Source organism: Galeopterus variegatus, unplaced genomic scaffold (assembly GCF_000696425.1).
Source record: "Galeopterus variegatus unplaced genomic scaffold, G_variegatus-3.0.2 Scaffold0, whole genome shotgun sequence".
Classification (NCBI taxonomy): Eukaryota; Metazoa; Chordata; class Mammalia; order Dermoptera; family Cynocephalidae; genus Galeopterus; species Galeopterus variegatus.
Window position 1 is genome coordinate 2,699,342 of NW_007726111.1, and position 15,555 is coordinate 2,714,896.

General features: G+C 36.6%; 1 protein-coding gene across 1 annotated transcript in view; it reads left to right on the forward strand.

The window, feature by feature from the left end:
- Positions 1-15,555, forward strand: part of CACNA2D1 (calcium channel, voltage-dependent, alpha 2/delta subunit 1) — a 480,749-nt gene that overhangs the window by 345,536 nt on the left and 119,658 nt on the right. Inside the window, exons 8-10 of the mRNA XM_008568138.1 lie at positions 6,119-6,188; positions 8,369-8,419; positions 10,738-10,837. Of these exons, the coding sequence (XP_008566360.1) occupies positions 6,119-6,188; positions 8,369-8,419; positions 10,738-10,837 (221 nt within the window). The remainder of the gene's footprint in view (positions 1-6,118; positions 6,189-8,368; positions 8,420-10,737; positions 10,838-15,555) is intronic.

Here is a 15,555-nt window from a genome sequence, read left to right on the forward strand (position 1 = left end):
TGTTAAGAAACACAGAGTTACTATTTTCTATAGTTCCTGTCTGCACACCACGACCATCCCATCCTCTCATTTTTGCCAGTATTCTCCATAGTTTTATTGACTGTGTGACTGTATTGTGTGGATACAGTAGGACAAGGAAATAGCATGATATTCAAGTCCTAGTCACAGGAATAAGCTTTTTAAGTGGCTAAAATCTAAGCACATCTTATAACAAACTGTTATTTAAAAAAATCTATAATCTATAATAAGTAATTCCAGTGACTTTAATGATATTGGTTTCAAATATCCATGTATGGAGTGCTTATTATATGCCATCTGCGATTCTAAATGTTTATGTGCATAACTTCATTAAATCTTAGCTGTAATTCTTGGAAGTGGGATCATGTTAGTCCCATTTTACTGAAAAAGTTTAAGTAATTTATCCAAATTCATGCATCCAATGAAAAATCTAAGTAGACTGGTTCTAAAACTCATGCTCTTAAGTTCTACAGTGGGCTACTTCCATTCAGAAAAGACAATTTTAAAGACGAGACAAAAGAATAGACTCTTCATATTGATACTTACCCAGTTACAATGATTGCCCGTGAGTCTTATTTGTGGTTCTAAGACATAAAGCTTTGGTCATTTGGCATTTGAAAATTTGATCTGGGAATGACCATTGTCTTGGGACCAGTTACTTTTCAGAAGCATGTATTTAACGCCTTTATTTACTAGGTTATGAATTTAGCCCATCTTCATCTCCCTCATCTCAGGGGTGGCTTGCTTTAAGACATTGTTGAGTACAGAAAATTTAATGTTATAATAAGTTGACTTAGATTGTTCTACCTAACTTAAATATCTAAATTATACTGTTATATGAGTGAGAAATAATTTCACATGTTAAGACATGGAAGATTTGAGATTGTTCATTAAGGCATTTTGTGTCACCATAACTAATATAGAATCATTTTTAAATTGTCAATGTGTACCTGTAGCAGAGATTCTCAGCTGCCTACCAAAGTTCTGTCTTCTCATCCCATTGTGAAGTTTTCTTTTGGAAATGACTGCTTAGCCAGGGTCTGCATTTCTCAGACTTCCTTTGTCTGTGTATGACCATGTGCCTAGTTCTCACCAATAGGAAGAGTGAAAGTAATGTGTCACTTCATGCCTGAGACTCTTATGACTTGGATGTGCCTTCTGCACACTTCTTCCCTGCCTCTAACAGCTGCATGCCCAATGCCTTGGGTGACCTCGGAAGTTAAGTGTTGAAGAATGCATGCAAAAGTTCTGCCAGCTTTAGGTCTCTGAATAGCTGCTTGGAGCAGAATCTACGCCCTATGACTAGTAATATTTAATTCAGACATACAAGTGAGAAATAACTTTACCGTGCTAAGACATGGAAGATTTGAGATTGTTCATTATGGCGTTTTGTGTCACCCTAACTAATTAAAAATCTCCTTTCTATTTTTTATGGGGGAGCAGATAACTCAAAATCTGAAGAGGTCACCTGTTTGTTTTCCTATATTCTCTGGCACTTTGGTATGGGTATATAATCCATACTCTTTTAATGAGACTCCTCCACCTGGGACCTGGATGTGGGAGCCATGATGCAATTTAGGGACTGTGAAGAATACGTTCTTGGATGGTAGCAGTTGGGCAGCAACACTCACATTTCTGGAAATTTTGTGAGCTTTGCATTACACATTCACTAAACTAATTTTAGCTTAAAAACCAGTCCCAATTAATTATCTTGGCTTGCAACTCAGAGTCTTTACTAATGGTCTATGGGAAACAAGCCTCAAATAATGATCCACCAATTAGATCCAGGCAAAAGTACTGGGAGTACTTTTAAAGGCATTTTTAAGTATATGAATTTTTTTTTTATTTTCATGAGACTAAGAATATGAAGTCTTTTAGAATTAGAAAAATACATTTGGACTTGTTAATTGGAAATGCAATTAGCTGTCATTTGAAATGGTGTTTCTAACAAGAGAATCAGTCCTCAATGCATCGTTATTTGCTTTGTTATTTCATAGCAGCTGAAATGAAAAACTGATACTTTCCTATTATTTTTAGACCATAGTTACTAGAAAATGACTCTGAAATCTGCATAATTTCTCAAGAATATTTCTCTATCACAGATTTCAGTATTCTGAGTAAATGTACAGGTAGACACCTGCTTAAATCAGTGATTTGATGACTGCAAAGCACACCCTAAATATCATGTGAAGTAAAACAGTAGTCCAGTAGATTTAGTAAAAGACACACCTACAGTTCATTTGTGATCAGGGGAGAAACATTTCTATAAATAATCATTATCAGTTTTAGTGATAACATTCAGAAATGAGACTCTCACATTGTGGGCTACCATTTCCATTACTCTTTTCTGCCATCCCAAAATCATATTGAAAAGCTAAAGAGACATCTAAAATGAATATTTCACTTTTTACAGAGATTTTTAGAAGCTCTGATTTCCTCTCAAAACATGTAGCTTTTACTATGCATGATTATGAAATTGATTATTTCAGGGAGCTACAGTATATAGGTATCATCCTTTTTACTATTTGATCTTCTATAATTCTGAGCCTATATTAACAATGTACCATTTAAATGCCACAATGGAATTTTACAACAAGTTAATTAGTAATATCACAGAAGAAATAGTTTTCTTTAATTTTACCATAATATAAATCCCTTAATTTAGTGTAATCAAAGGATATTCCCTAATAGTGAATATCTTTAAAAAATTCTGAAAAAAGACTATTAATATTTTATAATATAAACCATGTAAGATTATACAGGATATTAAAATTTAATGGTCTGGCTCATACTGTAAATTATAGCCTTTTAATTTTTTCTGTCTTCAAGGAAATATACATTTTTATGAAGCATAGTAATACATATCACAGTTAATTTCAGTTAGCAATTTCTGAAAACAGAAATCCTAGGTGAATGTGATCTGTAAAGAATTCAGAAATCTAATTTAAACATAACTTTTCGATTCCAGTTTCATTAAATCATTTATCAAATTTGTTGCTGACCACTTTCAACTGATGGTGAAAGTTGCTATTGTATTGGCAGTGGTAACTAATCACTTCTCTCATCTTCCCCATGCATTTGTATCAGTCTTGGTCCAGTTAGGAGAGAGAACAAACACACAGTATTTTAAACAGGGAAATTTTATTTTTTAAATAAAGAATTATTAACTATAAAAGAGATTTGAATAATGAAGGATTGGCTAAAAGTACCAAGACCTCTAAAGAATATATGAATCCCAGATATAATATTCTATAATCTATGTATAGCAACAACTACCCCTAGGGTTGAAATAGAGTGCCTAAGGAAGAGCTCCTAAAATCCCCCTTGACTGAGATCCAGATCTTCTTGTAGAGGACATGATTATGGCCCACTAAGGCAGAGAGGTCACTGTGATACCATATTGGTGGGATGTGCTGGAAATTCTCCCTCCGGAGTTGCAGATGTCTCATCAGCAACTGTCCACAACAAAAATCCCAGGGGGCACTACTGGCCATGAGGTGTCAGAAAATCTGAGAGCTCTGCAGGAGCCTAGACCTGGTGAAACTACCCAGGCTTCAGGAGCATGGAGAAAATGGAGAAACTGAAACACTGTGAGAAAGAACAGGCATGCACTGCAGGAGATAGGCACCAGAAAAGCTGTACATGCTGCCAGAGCCTGTGAGCAAACAAACCAGAACCAGGAAGCAGAAATCTTTTCTCATTCAGTGTCTGTTTTGCATCATCTGTGGCAAAGCTTAAAACTGTGCCAACTGGGAAAAGATAAGTATTTAAAGGGCCCCGATCCATTTTCATAGAACGAGCAAAAAGGGTGTATTTGGAGTTGAGAGGCAATAAACGTATAAGCAGCACAACATAGTACTGAAAATAGGAGACAGTTTCTTTACATTTTTAATTACTACTATGATCTTAACTTGGAGAGTCAGCTATTATGCAGGAATAGTTGAAAATGAACTGATATATTTGCCAGTATGCTTATTTCTTAACTCTAGTGCTACCACACACACACAAAGAATAAAGTGATAATTTTATGTCACTGGCTCTCAGTTTCTACAAATACAAATGCAGGGTTAAAATAAAGTACATTTCCCTGGACTCTCCTGGGTTGGGGCAGTGGGGGGCCAAGGGCCTTGGCCATGCCCTCCCAATGTTGTGGCAACTGTCCACAACAAAAATCCCAGGGGGCACTACTGGCCATTAGGTGTCAGACAATCTGAGAGCTCTGCAGGAGCCTAGACCTGGTGAAACTACACAGGCTGCAGGAGCATGGAGCAAATGGAGAAAGTGCAACCAGCCCAACAACAACCACCAAGCTGCCACAGGAAGCACCCTGGGCTCTCCTGAGCTGGGACGGTGGGGAGCTGTGGGCTTTGGCCACACCCACCAGATACCCACAACTAGCCCAGCAATGACCACTGAACCACTGTAGGGAGTGCCCCAGTCTCTCCCCACCCCAGACACCTGCAACCAGCCCAGCAACAACCACCAAGCCTCAGCAAGAAAGACCCCAAGTTCCTGAGCTGGGATGGTGGGAGGCGAAGGCTCTTGCCACACCCCCCTGACATCTGCACCCAGCCTGGCAATGACCAAGCCACTGCTGCAGGCCCCCTGGTCTTCCCTGTGAGAATGAGGGTGTGGCACAGGCCTCAATCCCACCCCTCCTCCTTCCTTCTTCTTCCATCCCATTTCCTTCCCCTTTCCCCTCTCCCCCTCTGTCCCAACTGCTCTGCAACAACATCACAGAATGTAAAAGAAAGTCATGTTAATAAGAATAAATAAATAAGTAAAAATAAAAGTTAAAATTCAGTGAAAAGGAGAAAACAAAAAATTTTTAAAAGTACATTTATTATTTCACTAATGTTAACTATGCCAGTAAATGATTATTATGGGAGTGCTATATTTAAATGATTTCATGTAAATGTGATTAATCATTTAAAATGAATAAATCATTTTATAATAAAGCAACTAATAAGAAAGAAATTTCACAGCCAAGAAGGGGCTTAGATAGTATACATTTTTTGACACATTCTAAATTATTTTTTGACATATTCTAAATGGCCAAATTATCTTAGTTGGCTAATAAACCTGACTCAGTCTAGTTCTCCATAATTTACATAGTTTTTCAGTAAGGAAAAGGGTAAAATAAATTGTAAGGCATAAGTCATTTGGATTAGAAATTATCTCTAGTCATATATCTAAACAGATTCAAGGAGAGGTTCTTTTCCAGCATAAAATTTTCATCCAGTTCATCAGCATTTACTTTTCTTCATTAGGTCCAAGATGTGTGTGTGTCTGTTTGTGTGTGTATATGTATATGTATGTGTAATGCCTTGTAAGGCATTTTAATTAAAGTAAATGCAGATTTAATTAGAATAAGTATACATTTCATTTAAACATCAATACAATTAGAAAAAGTTTGTTTGATTGCTGCAAAAGAATAAAGGCTGTGAAACTAACACAATATTATTGAATCTGTGCTTGAGTTACTTCAGAACATTGAAATATGTTTAAAGAAAACAGCTTTTTATGGACTTATTTTAAATATAGTTAAGCTTTTAATTATAACTTCAACATGGATTGGTCATTATCAAATTTATGAATATGAAGGTAAAACGTTATGCTATTGTATAATAACAGTTCAAGAACAACAGTCTTATATAGACCAAGACAGTATGGCACTGAATGAAAAACAAGGATAAATAATTGAAAGCACAATTTCCATTAGTTGGCACATAACTTTTCTGTCAAGATAAACTTTGTAAGTAAAGAGGGAAGAAAATGTATGACCTTTGGACATCTAGTAAAACATATAAGTTAGCACCCAGGAAACCCCTATGTCTAAAACTTATTTCTGAAATAATGTGAAAAAAGAGAATTGACTTACGATGATTTTCTTTTGTACTGCTGTGTTGTTTTCCACTTTAAAGAGGGAAGAGATTGAGGGCATAAAAATATCTCCCGTTTAAACATTACTGCTGATAAGTGGAATTATGTGTATGGGGTTTAATTTTTTTTTTTTAAGTTTTGCATTATTTTTGTAGAGCATATCTAATGTTTTAATTTCTCTATTTTTTTGTTTTTGCTTTTGTTTGTTTTCTTTTAGCTTCTCCATGGGTTGATAATAGTAGAACTCCAAACAAGATTGACCTTTACGATGTACGCAGAAGACCGTGGTAAGAATTTTTAGCTGGCCGTGGAAAGATGAAATAAAAAAAAGTTGCATGTTTTGTTAATAAGCTGGAGGGAAACTTTTCATTATTAGAATCAATATTGTCTACTTCTTTAAAGTGCTCTAGTTTTTTTGAAAAACAAATATTGTTAAAAGTAAGTGAAAATGATGAGTTTAGGTGGGGAATGATAATGGATACTGTTGCAATGATTTACCAAATTCATTTCAAATGAACTACTGTAAGCTTTATATTTAGTCTCAGCTCTAAATTTCTTTGAGCTGGTGGGGATTTCTATTAGAAGGCTCCCAGTTTGCTTGGAGTAGAGCTCTAACAGAGTGACAAGGTAAAGAGGAGGTAGTTTGCCTCTGGCAGTGAACTAATGAGTCCTGGCCCCAAGGTAAGAACTGCCGCTAGTTATATTCATATAGCTTAGGTTCTGTTTTTTTCAAAAAGAAGTTTTATTTGTTCATCAGTGTTAAACAACTCATTCTCCTATGTAAAACTCTAAAAATATTGATAAGCCATAATTGGACACAACTATTAATTTTTTATTAATTGTATTTTATTTGAGTTTTTAAAAATGTATTTAATGTGTGTATATATATATATTTTTTTTTCATGAGTTCAGATTATGTACAATATAGTGCCTTCTACCCGTACTTTTTATTTCAGTACCTTTGAGTACATATTGATGAGAAGAAATAATAAACAGTATTTAAAAGAAGACTATATGGTAGCTTATTTATGAAATCCCTTATTATTGGACATTTAGGTTAGGGTTCTAACTTTTTGCTAGGATTCAGACTAATTCAAAGAAGCAAAATGTTTGCTTCAAAGGACATGGATTTAAAGCTTTTTAAATGCCCTGTTAAACTTTCCAGTAGTAATTTATTTAAACACCAACCATGAATAATTATGACAGATATTATTAATGCACATATTATTCTTACTATTTTTCCAATGTATCCCTGTGGAGCCATGGATTGTTGAGTAGAGGCAAAGACTACTAAATCACATGGTTTGTGTTCACGAATGTGTTCTGGATTTTGTTTGGGGAAAACTTTGAAGCTAGGTGCCAACCAGAAGAGGCAGACAGTATCCTGTTCTCTCATCTTCCCATTGAGGTGCATAGCAGGCCTAGTGTTAATATGCTAGGCATGAACTAGATTTGTCTTCCCTGGAAATACACCTGCAACCCTGCCACACCACTTTACCTTCTTATAGAGAAACAAGCATGAGTGCAGGTTATAAACTGTAACTACTTTGTCAACACATAGTCCAGAGTATATTAACTGTGCAGAACTAATTGGCAAGTTACCTGGCAGGCTTCTGAAAAGTTAGATTTAGAGTGATGGGCAAAGAGGCCTCAGAGGTAAGTAGAAAGTTAGGTTCAAGTGCAGTCCTTCCTGTTGGGGAAGGCAGGCCCCTTGTTCCCTATCAGTCTGGCCAGGTATTATGAGTTTTTTGGGTAGTTCACGATAAAATTTATCTCCTTCCACAATCACTGAATCATCTACATAAAACTCTCTTAGAGTCTCTTTAAAATGCAGTGATTCTGATTCTGTAAGGCTGGGGTTGAATTTGGGAATTAACATTTTGAACTTATTCTCCAGGTGATTCTTATACACTATAAAGTTTGAGAGCCACCACTTGAAATTCTTGGTGATAACATTACATATCGCAATATTTTTAATTACTTTATTGGCCTGTAGTATTTCTTTTTTGTTTTCATGTTCCTAGACCACTTGTCTATTTTCACATCTATATTTTTTTTCATTTAAAAATATGACAAACCATTATTTGTTAGAGTGATTTTTAAAACCTGTGGTCAACAAATGGAGTTCAGGATAATTTTTTTTTCCCCCCCTAGAAAAATGTCCTTCCTGAAGTTAATTTCTTCCACTGCTAGTATTAAAAGATATGTCTTTATCTTTTGTTATAAATATCAGAAAAATATACTTTAAATATCACAGCTCTGACATCTCTACTGTTATGTTAAATATAGCTTCTTCAAGCTGACATTGTAGAATGTAAATAAAAGACCATTGTGTACTGAGATAGAATGGAAGTCTTTGCTTGAAAAAGACCTTCTCTCAGACCTTATCAGTAAATTATCAATTCAACAAATATCAATGTTTTACACTTTTTCAAGAAAAAAAATATTTATATGGTATTTGTTTCAGGTACATTCAAGGTGCTGCATCTCCTAAAGACATGCTTATTCTCGTTGATGTGTAAGTAATTAAATATTACATATTAATATACGGAGAATATGGGAGGATATGTAGATAACAGTAAATGTTGGGACTAAAAAATGTTTGATAGATTAAAAAACAATTATGTTGACTTCTGCATTCAGACAAAGAAGCCATATCAAGGCAAAACAAAACAGACAAAATTATTTTATTAAAAATGAGAAGAATCAATATTACAATGAAAAATTATGACATGGTTTTAAAGTTTGACCTTTTTGAAAAATTATTCATTTGCTTTCAATTTCTGCTTTATATATATATATATTTTTTTTTTCTTTTTGTCTTTTTTCGTGTCCGGCAACGGATCGCAACCCTCAGTGTCGCGCCCGTACCGGACCGGGACCGGCAATGGGATCACAACCCTTGGTGTTGCGCCCGCACCTCGCTCAGCCAGTGAGCGGGAACCGGTCTGTATGTGGGATTAGAACCCTCGGCGGGAGCGCGCGCTCCCAAGCAGCACACTGTAGCAGTGCGCCACCGGGCCGGCCCATAAGTTAGTTATCTTTAAATATGATATAATGATGAAATGAAATATATTTATAAGTATTACTACTTTTGCAAAAAAAAAAAATAGTTCTTGGCCATGTACTTTTTAAACTATACTGCTAAACATAGAATTATATCCAGATTTCTGGCTGGTGGAAATTTCTTGAGCAAACTAGAACCCTCGGCGGGAGCGCTGCCGCGCTCCCAAGCGGCGCACTGTAGCAGTGCGCCACCGGGCCAGCCCCGTGCTTTATATTTTAACAATATTGAAGTACAGTTGCTAAAACCTAAGCAGTTCCTGCTGTAAAAAAAAAATCACAACAAAAAAAGCATTTAGTTGGCACTTAATGATGCAATTAACTTGTAAGGCTTTGGTCACAAAATAGGTAAATATTAACTATACTAACTGTCAGTACTGGGACTTTTTCAAGGGAAGAGCTGATATATATGAAAGAATTCCAGGATTTTTTATATAGGTCATTTTATTTATTTGTTATATTGCTTCAAGTTAAGATATGTGTGTATCTGTGTGTTTGCATGTGCACATGTTTTCTAAAATAAGGTTAAAAATGCATATGTAGGACACTGACAAGATTATATCCTGCTATGGTGATTTACTTTTTTAAAGTAATATCAAGGAATTAAAAACATGAAATATGAAATGCTTAGGTTATTTTCCTTCAGAGAAAAGAAATATATCCTCATATATTCTTTGTCTCACTGGAAGAAACAAAATCCATGATTTGTAGGCAGCTAAACACATATCACAGGCATCTCTCCACATTTGAATATTCCCCATTTTGACCGGAAGTAAACAAGTTCTATTTAGTTGTCCAAAGCCTTATAACCCAGCCTGAGAAAGAGAAGATAACAAATTCTACAAATGTAACTGAACTGTTCATTCTCACTTCATTTGTTAAAATGCATTTAAGATCTTCAGGGAATGGAGACTGAGCCAGAGAGGATGGAGTACAGGGAGGAGACTGCTGCTGTGGGAACACTGTGCAGTGGAATGAATAAGGGAGATTGTCTGAGTGGGTGGGAAAGTTGAGAGGGAGAAAATGACTGATGACTGCTGAGACATAGCTGGTTGATACCGAAAACATAAATAGGAGCAGAAAGTATGTTTGGGAATAATTGTTATTTTGGACATTGAGTCTTAGTTGTTTAGGTGGCAGCTAGAAGAATAAAACTGGGAAAATCTTAGGAGCTAGAGATAAAGAAGTGGGAGTTAGTTGCTTAGAGATGAGCCCTGCAAATAGAGATGTCATGGAGGATCAGAGAATGCGTAGAGACAAGAAAACTAAAGACTAAACCCTAGAGGACGTGTGCTGTAGGGTACAGAACAAGGCATTTTGTCCACAGAGCTATTATCACAGTTGTCATCAGCTTTATAATTATTGGCATAATCAAGTCAAACAATGGGCTCCTAGTTAATGACTATGTCTATTAACTTCTCTACCCCTCACTTCTAACTTGACCAACAAAGCTGGTATTTGATACATATTTCCTGAATGAGTGAATATGCCGTAAGTATCCACATTTTAAAAAATTGTTACATCATGTCATTTTGATAATTTCAGTTAGGAGTACATACATACTGATATTGGTAGGAAAGAAAGGCAGGATTTCTTACCATGTCCCCTCTATCAGAAAATCTGACTTTTTCTATTGCTGATTATTTTAAAGACAAAATTATTATTTGAATATTAAATAAATGACCAGAGTTAGTGCATAAGTTATCTTTTCTTCTATGCTATTGATTAAATAAATAGTGAGTAACATTTGTGGATCTATTTGTCTGTTTATAGGAGTGGAAGTGTCAGTGGATTGACGCTTAAACTGATCCGAACATCCGTCTCAGAAATGTTAGAAACCCTCTCAGATGATGATTTTGTGAATGTAGCTTCAGTAAGTATAAGATGACTGTGAAGTTTTCCTGAATTAAATCTGCAATTTCTATCTCCTTCTGATTTTAGATACTTTTTATTTTTACGTTAGATAGGCTGAGACATTTCTTATATGAGACTATCTTACTGAGCTGTCCTATCTTAGTTACTGATTCTCCTATATTTCCACGCCAACATTCTTTTTGAGTTTCTGAGTTTATACCTGAGTAATATAATTGAAATAGTGCATGTGAGTGAAAAGCATTGCACATATTCTCCTTTGCTCAGAGGAGCTAAAACAGGTAACGTGAGTCCTTTCACTCAATGACACCACTGGAACTCCTGATAAGTAGCAACTTGGCGATATGATTATATGGCAATTTTCTATTCATTATAATGCTCATTTTTTCCCTGGACACATATCTATATTGTATTATGTTTTGGAACTATTTTTTTCTTCTTAATACAAGAACCAGTAGACATTTGAATATGCTCTCATTAAAATCTTGTATCCTCAGAACCCTCTTAGACCTTCCTACTTGTAGCTAGAAAGTACTGAACTCTGAAGCAGATGAAACAAGACAAATGAATGTTACCATACCTCATTTTACTTCACAGAATTTAGGCAAAATATTTTGTGGCCATTTTCTGGTGGCTATAATTTTACATTTGAAGTGGATATATCTGTAGAAATGTAGATGGAAAAAAAGGGATTTGTGGTGAGGTTATTTTGTATGGAAAATACGAGAATGAATCTGTTTCTGGAATCACTTGGGGAAGAAGTGGTGAGAGCAGCTGGTCTGCACTTGATTTGCTGCCTTGACTGGTAGGGCACCACTGGGGAAGAAAAGAAGGCAGCAGGAGACCCGGTATAATCCCTTGTCAACGCAACGCATAGATTAATGATATTGATTTAAGAGGAAGAGAACTTATCCCTAAAATGCTTTTTAGTGGGATATCCCTGGCGAAGGGTAGCTGTGGTAAATAGAACCCAATATCTATGAGGCAAGATTACCTGAAAAATGTCTCACAGGTGCTATAATTTTCCAGGAAGTAAATTGGAGATATTTTATAGTTTAAGTACATTGACCAGAAACCCTGTGAAACTCACGTGGGCCAGAGGGATGTGCCCAGCAGAGGAAGGAAGGAGCTGGGAAGCTGTCTTTTAAGTCAGACTCTGTCTGCCTCATCTGTACCTTTAGAAGTCCTTCAGTTTGTATTCTTGACATTTTTTAGTAAAACTTGGTACTGCATAAGATCTCTAATTCATGTCAGTGTGCTTTTACAATCTGACCTGTGTTAGCTCACCTCTTATTTCAACAAAACACAAACAGGTATAATGTAATGCTTGATCTCTCAAATAAGATGATCAGAAAAGATACTTATTTAGCTTTATTTGCATGTAAACACGTTCATTACAAAGGCTTTGGAATTGTAGTTCACAAAAATATTATCTTTGGCATAGGAAAAAAAGAAAATCTTCAATCCAGAGCATATTTGTCATACCTAGTGAAATTTATATAAAACTAGCATATATTAAATATTGTTAATGTATGAATATGGCTTGTTTCAGAAGCTGAACTTCACTTACGGATTCAAGTGTAAGAAGTTTACCTGGGAGGTGGTCACAGGGAACACTTCTAGTCAAAGGAGTGGGGAGTGAGGCAAGGCGAGGAAGGAAGCCAATTAAAGGATCCTAATTTAATTTGTAGGAATGTAATTCTGCTGAGGAATTCTGGAAGCCAAATCCAAAGGAGCTAGGGTGTTAGATACCAGCCTTGCCATTGGTGGGGCAGAACAGACTCTGGACACAAGAGGGAGGACTGAAACAAAAAGTTGTAGGTGCTGGTGGTTAGAAGCCTGGCCAGTGTATCCAGTCAATGATTCTTAAATGTAGAGACAGGTCATGGTTTTTAACAAGTAAACAAATAAACATGGTACAGGATAATGGACTGCCAGAGTTAGAACTAAGGTCATGATTTATATTTATCTGTTCTCTCCTCTAATATCCTTCCTAATTTCCCTATACACTTGGCCAGCTCTTGTGCTACTGGTAGCTTGCTTGATGGAATCACCCACATTTTTACCCAGAGGCCTATGAATCCATGGTTTCTGTGTACATTCAAACAGTGGTTTCTACAATTACCCATTCACAGTTATCACCACTATGGAAATGTTCAAATGAATCCCCAGAGTTCCATGCACAGTCCCCACATTATATAGCAGCAACTCTCATGATAATCTCCTTATCAATCAGAACCATGCCAATAGAATGCCTGTTTTTTGTTTTGTTTTGTTTTGTTTTTTCTTCTGCATGTTGGTCTAGTGATATGAGAAGGCCAAAATATCCAGGTTGTAGTTATAGATTTAAGTTTAGTGAAATTCTTACTGTGATCGGTAAGAGCACTGCCTACTCCCCCTCACTACACACACACACACACACACACACACACACACACACACACACACACACACAAGATCATTTATTTCTGCAGAGCCTAAAGTTTCAGGGACAGGATGTACAAATTTCCCAAGTGAATCACTTTGAGTTATTGCAAGAGGGGAAATTTCTACTTCCTCCCCTTTGCATTCATGCATTCTGCCTCTTGGGGGCAGAGCCAGTAGGGTGGAGGGGAAACCTGATTTGTAGCATCTGCCAATTTTCATGATAAAAGTATTCCCACTATGGCCAATTCCAAGTTACCGATGCAAGGTCAACTGGTTTTCGGTGCTCCTGAAAATTTCACCATTGTTTTTCATGAGCAAGTACAAGCTGGCTTCAGCACATAGTGCCATGGTTCAGAATACATATTGCATCTTGAACAGCAACACCCTAAATCAGCTTGTCATCGCCAAACTATAGCCTTCATTGCACATTTAAAGGAGATTGTCTTACTGTTTTATCAGACTGGCAGCTTCTATAGATGCAGGATATGATAGACCCCATGGATCCTGTGGTCATATGTTTATTATTGGACTTCTTTTACCGTGAAATGCATTGCTTGGTTTGAGAAGATGTTATGTGGGATCTCATAATGATAAATCAGGCAGTATGTGAACCCTGAGGATTAGTGATACTGGACGAGGTGCTGTGAACAAGTAAGAGGAACTCTTAACTGGAATATGTGTCAATAACAAGAAAAACAAATTTCATCCCTTCTCTTAAAGTATAAAATGCAACATGATAATTTTATGCTTCCAGTTGCTGGTTGTTTTCTTTGAGAGGTGCTACTATACTGAGGACTCTACATTGGACTTTTCCCAATGGGTTGGTCATTTGCCAGTTAAAGCAGCTATACAAACTTGATGAGAAAGAGCTTTTATGCCCATGTTATCCTCTCTCTCTGCTATCTGGCTGCTCCATTCATGGGCCCATTTTGTAAGCAGTACAGTTGCCACATACAGAGCTGGATGACCTCCAGTGGACAAATCATCTTATCCACCCAGTTGTTCAGTATCTCCTCTGTGATGAATGCTCCCTAGTGAACACTGATGTGAGACAAAGAGATCTGCATACTTCATGCCTATTCCCATGGATCCATCCCCATGCTTTTCCCCCAAAAAACTTTGTCTGAGGAATGTCTTCCAATCATGCTCCTTCCAGGGTCTTGGCCAACCAGCCAAACCATTTACCACTACACAGGAGTCCATGTGTTTTCTTTTGTCAGGCTACTCGTTTCTCCACGCTAAGTTGATGACCAAGTGTATTTTGCCTCAAGATCCCTCAACACCTATTCCCTTGCATGTTTTCCCAGTATTTGCTGGAACTTATTAGGCAGACCCTGAAGCTATTTTGTTAAATATTTTGTCTTCTGTTTTCTTGGAGCAGAAACTACTTTTCCAGGTAGGTCATGTTGGGATCTGGTCATCTTGTTGCCTAGAGACATGAGAGGAGATGGAATCAGATTGGGAGAAGAGTAACCATTATTTTCTATGGTCTTTAGAGAAGCTGCTACCCTCTAACTAAGGGGACCAGGTTCCTTCTGCCTATCCAGAGGGTATAGAGGAATTCAGAAGTTCAATGTTCTCAAGTGTATCCACCCAGGTTTCGTCATCCTAGTATTAAAGTCCCATTTCTTGTCTATCAGTGCCCTGCTTTTTCCCTAGAAACCTACCAAGGCTATGAATGTAACCTCCTTTATAATTCTGTGATTCTCAAAAGCAAATTCTGAGCATAATTTCTAGCATGTGTTGACCTTCCCACAATAGGAAAAGAGAATCTCTTTACTATTTGCTATAGAATCTTCTGGCTTTCTTACTTTGCCCTAAGTTGAGAGTTGGCTGACCTGAGGCTGTCAATTTCTTCAGTGAAATTTAACAACCAACCAAGTCTTAGCTTTATGATTACTATTATTCCCGTATCTGTCAAAGTCTAGGTACATCTCTTTCAATCTATATTCTGTTCCAGTCACTGCAGATGAAAATCCCAGCAACTGTGACCCTATACCATCTGAGGAGTCTTCTTGACTTCTCAGTTACCAATGGGGCCTTTGTTGCTGTATGGTTGGCAAATGTTTCAATTCTAGAATCCTATCTTGAGGATCTGCTTATTAAAACCATTAAAAACACTGCTGGTTGTCAGCTTAGATTGGGCTTCCCCAGAAATAGTCACTGAGAAAAGGATTCAAGTTTAAATGGTTTATTTGGAAAGTAACTTTAGGAAAGACTATTGGAGAAATGTGGGAATTAAAACAAAGAAGAGAACTAAAATACATTATCAAACAAGTCACCACTCTGAAT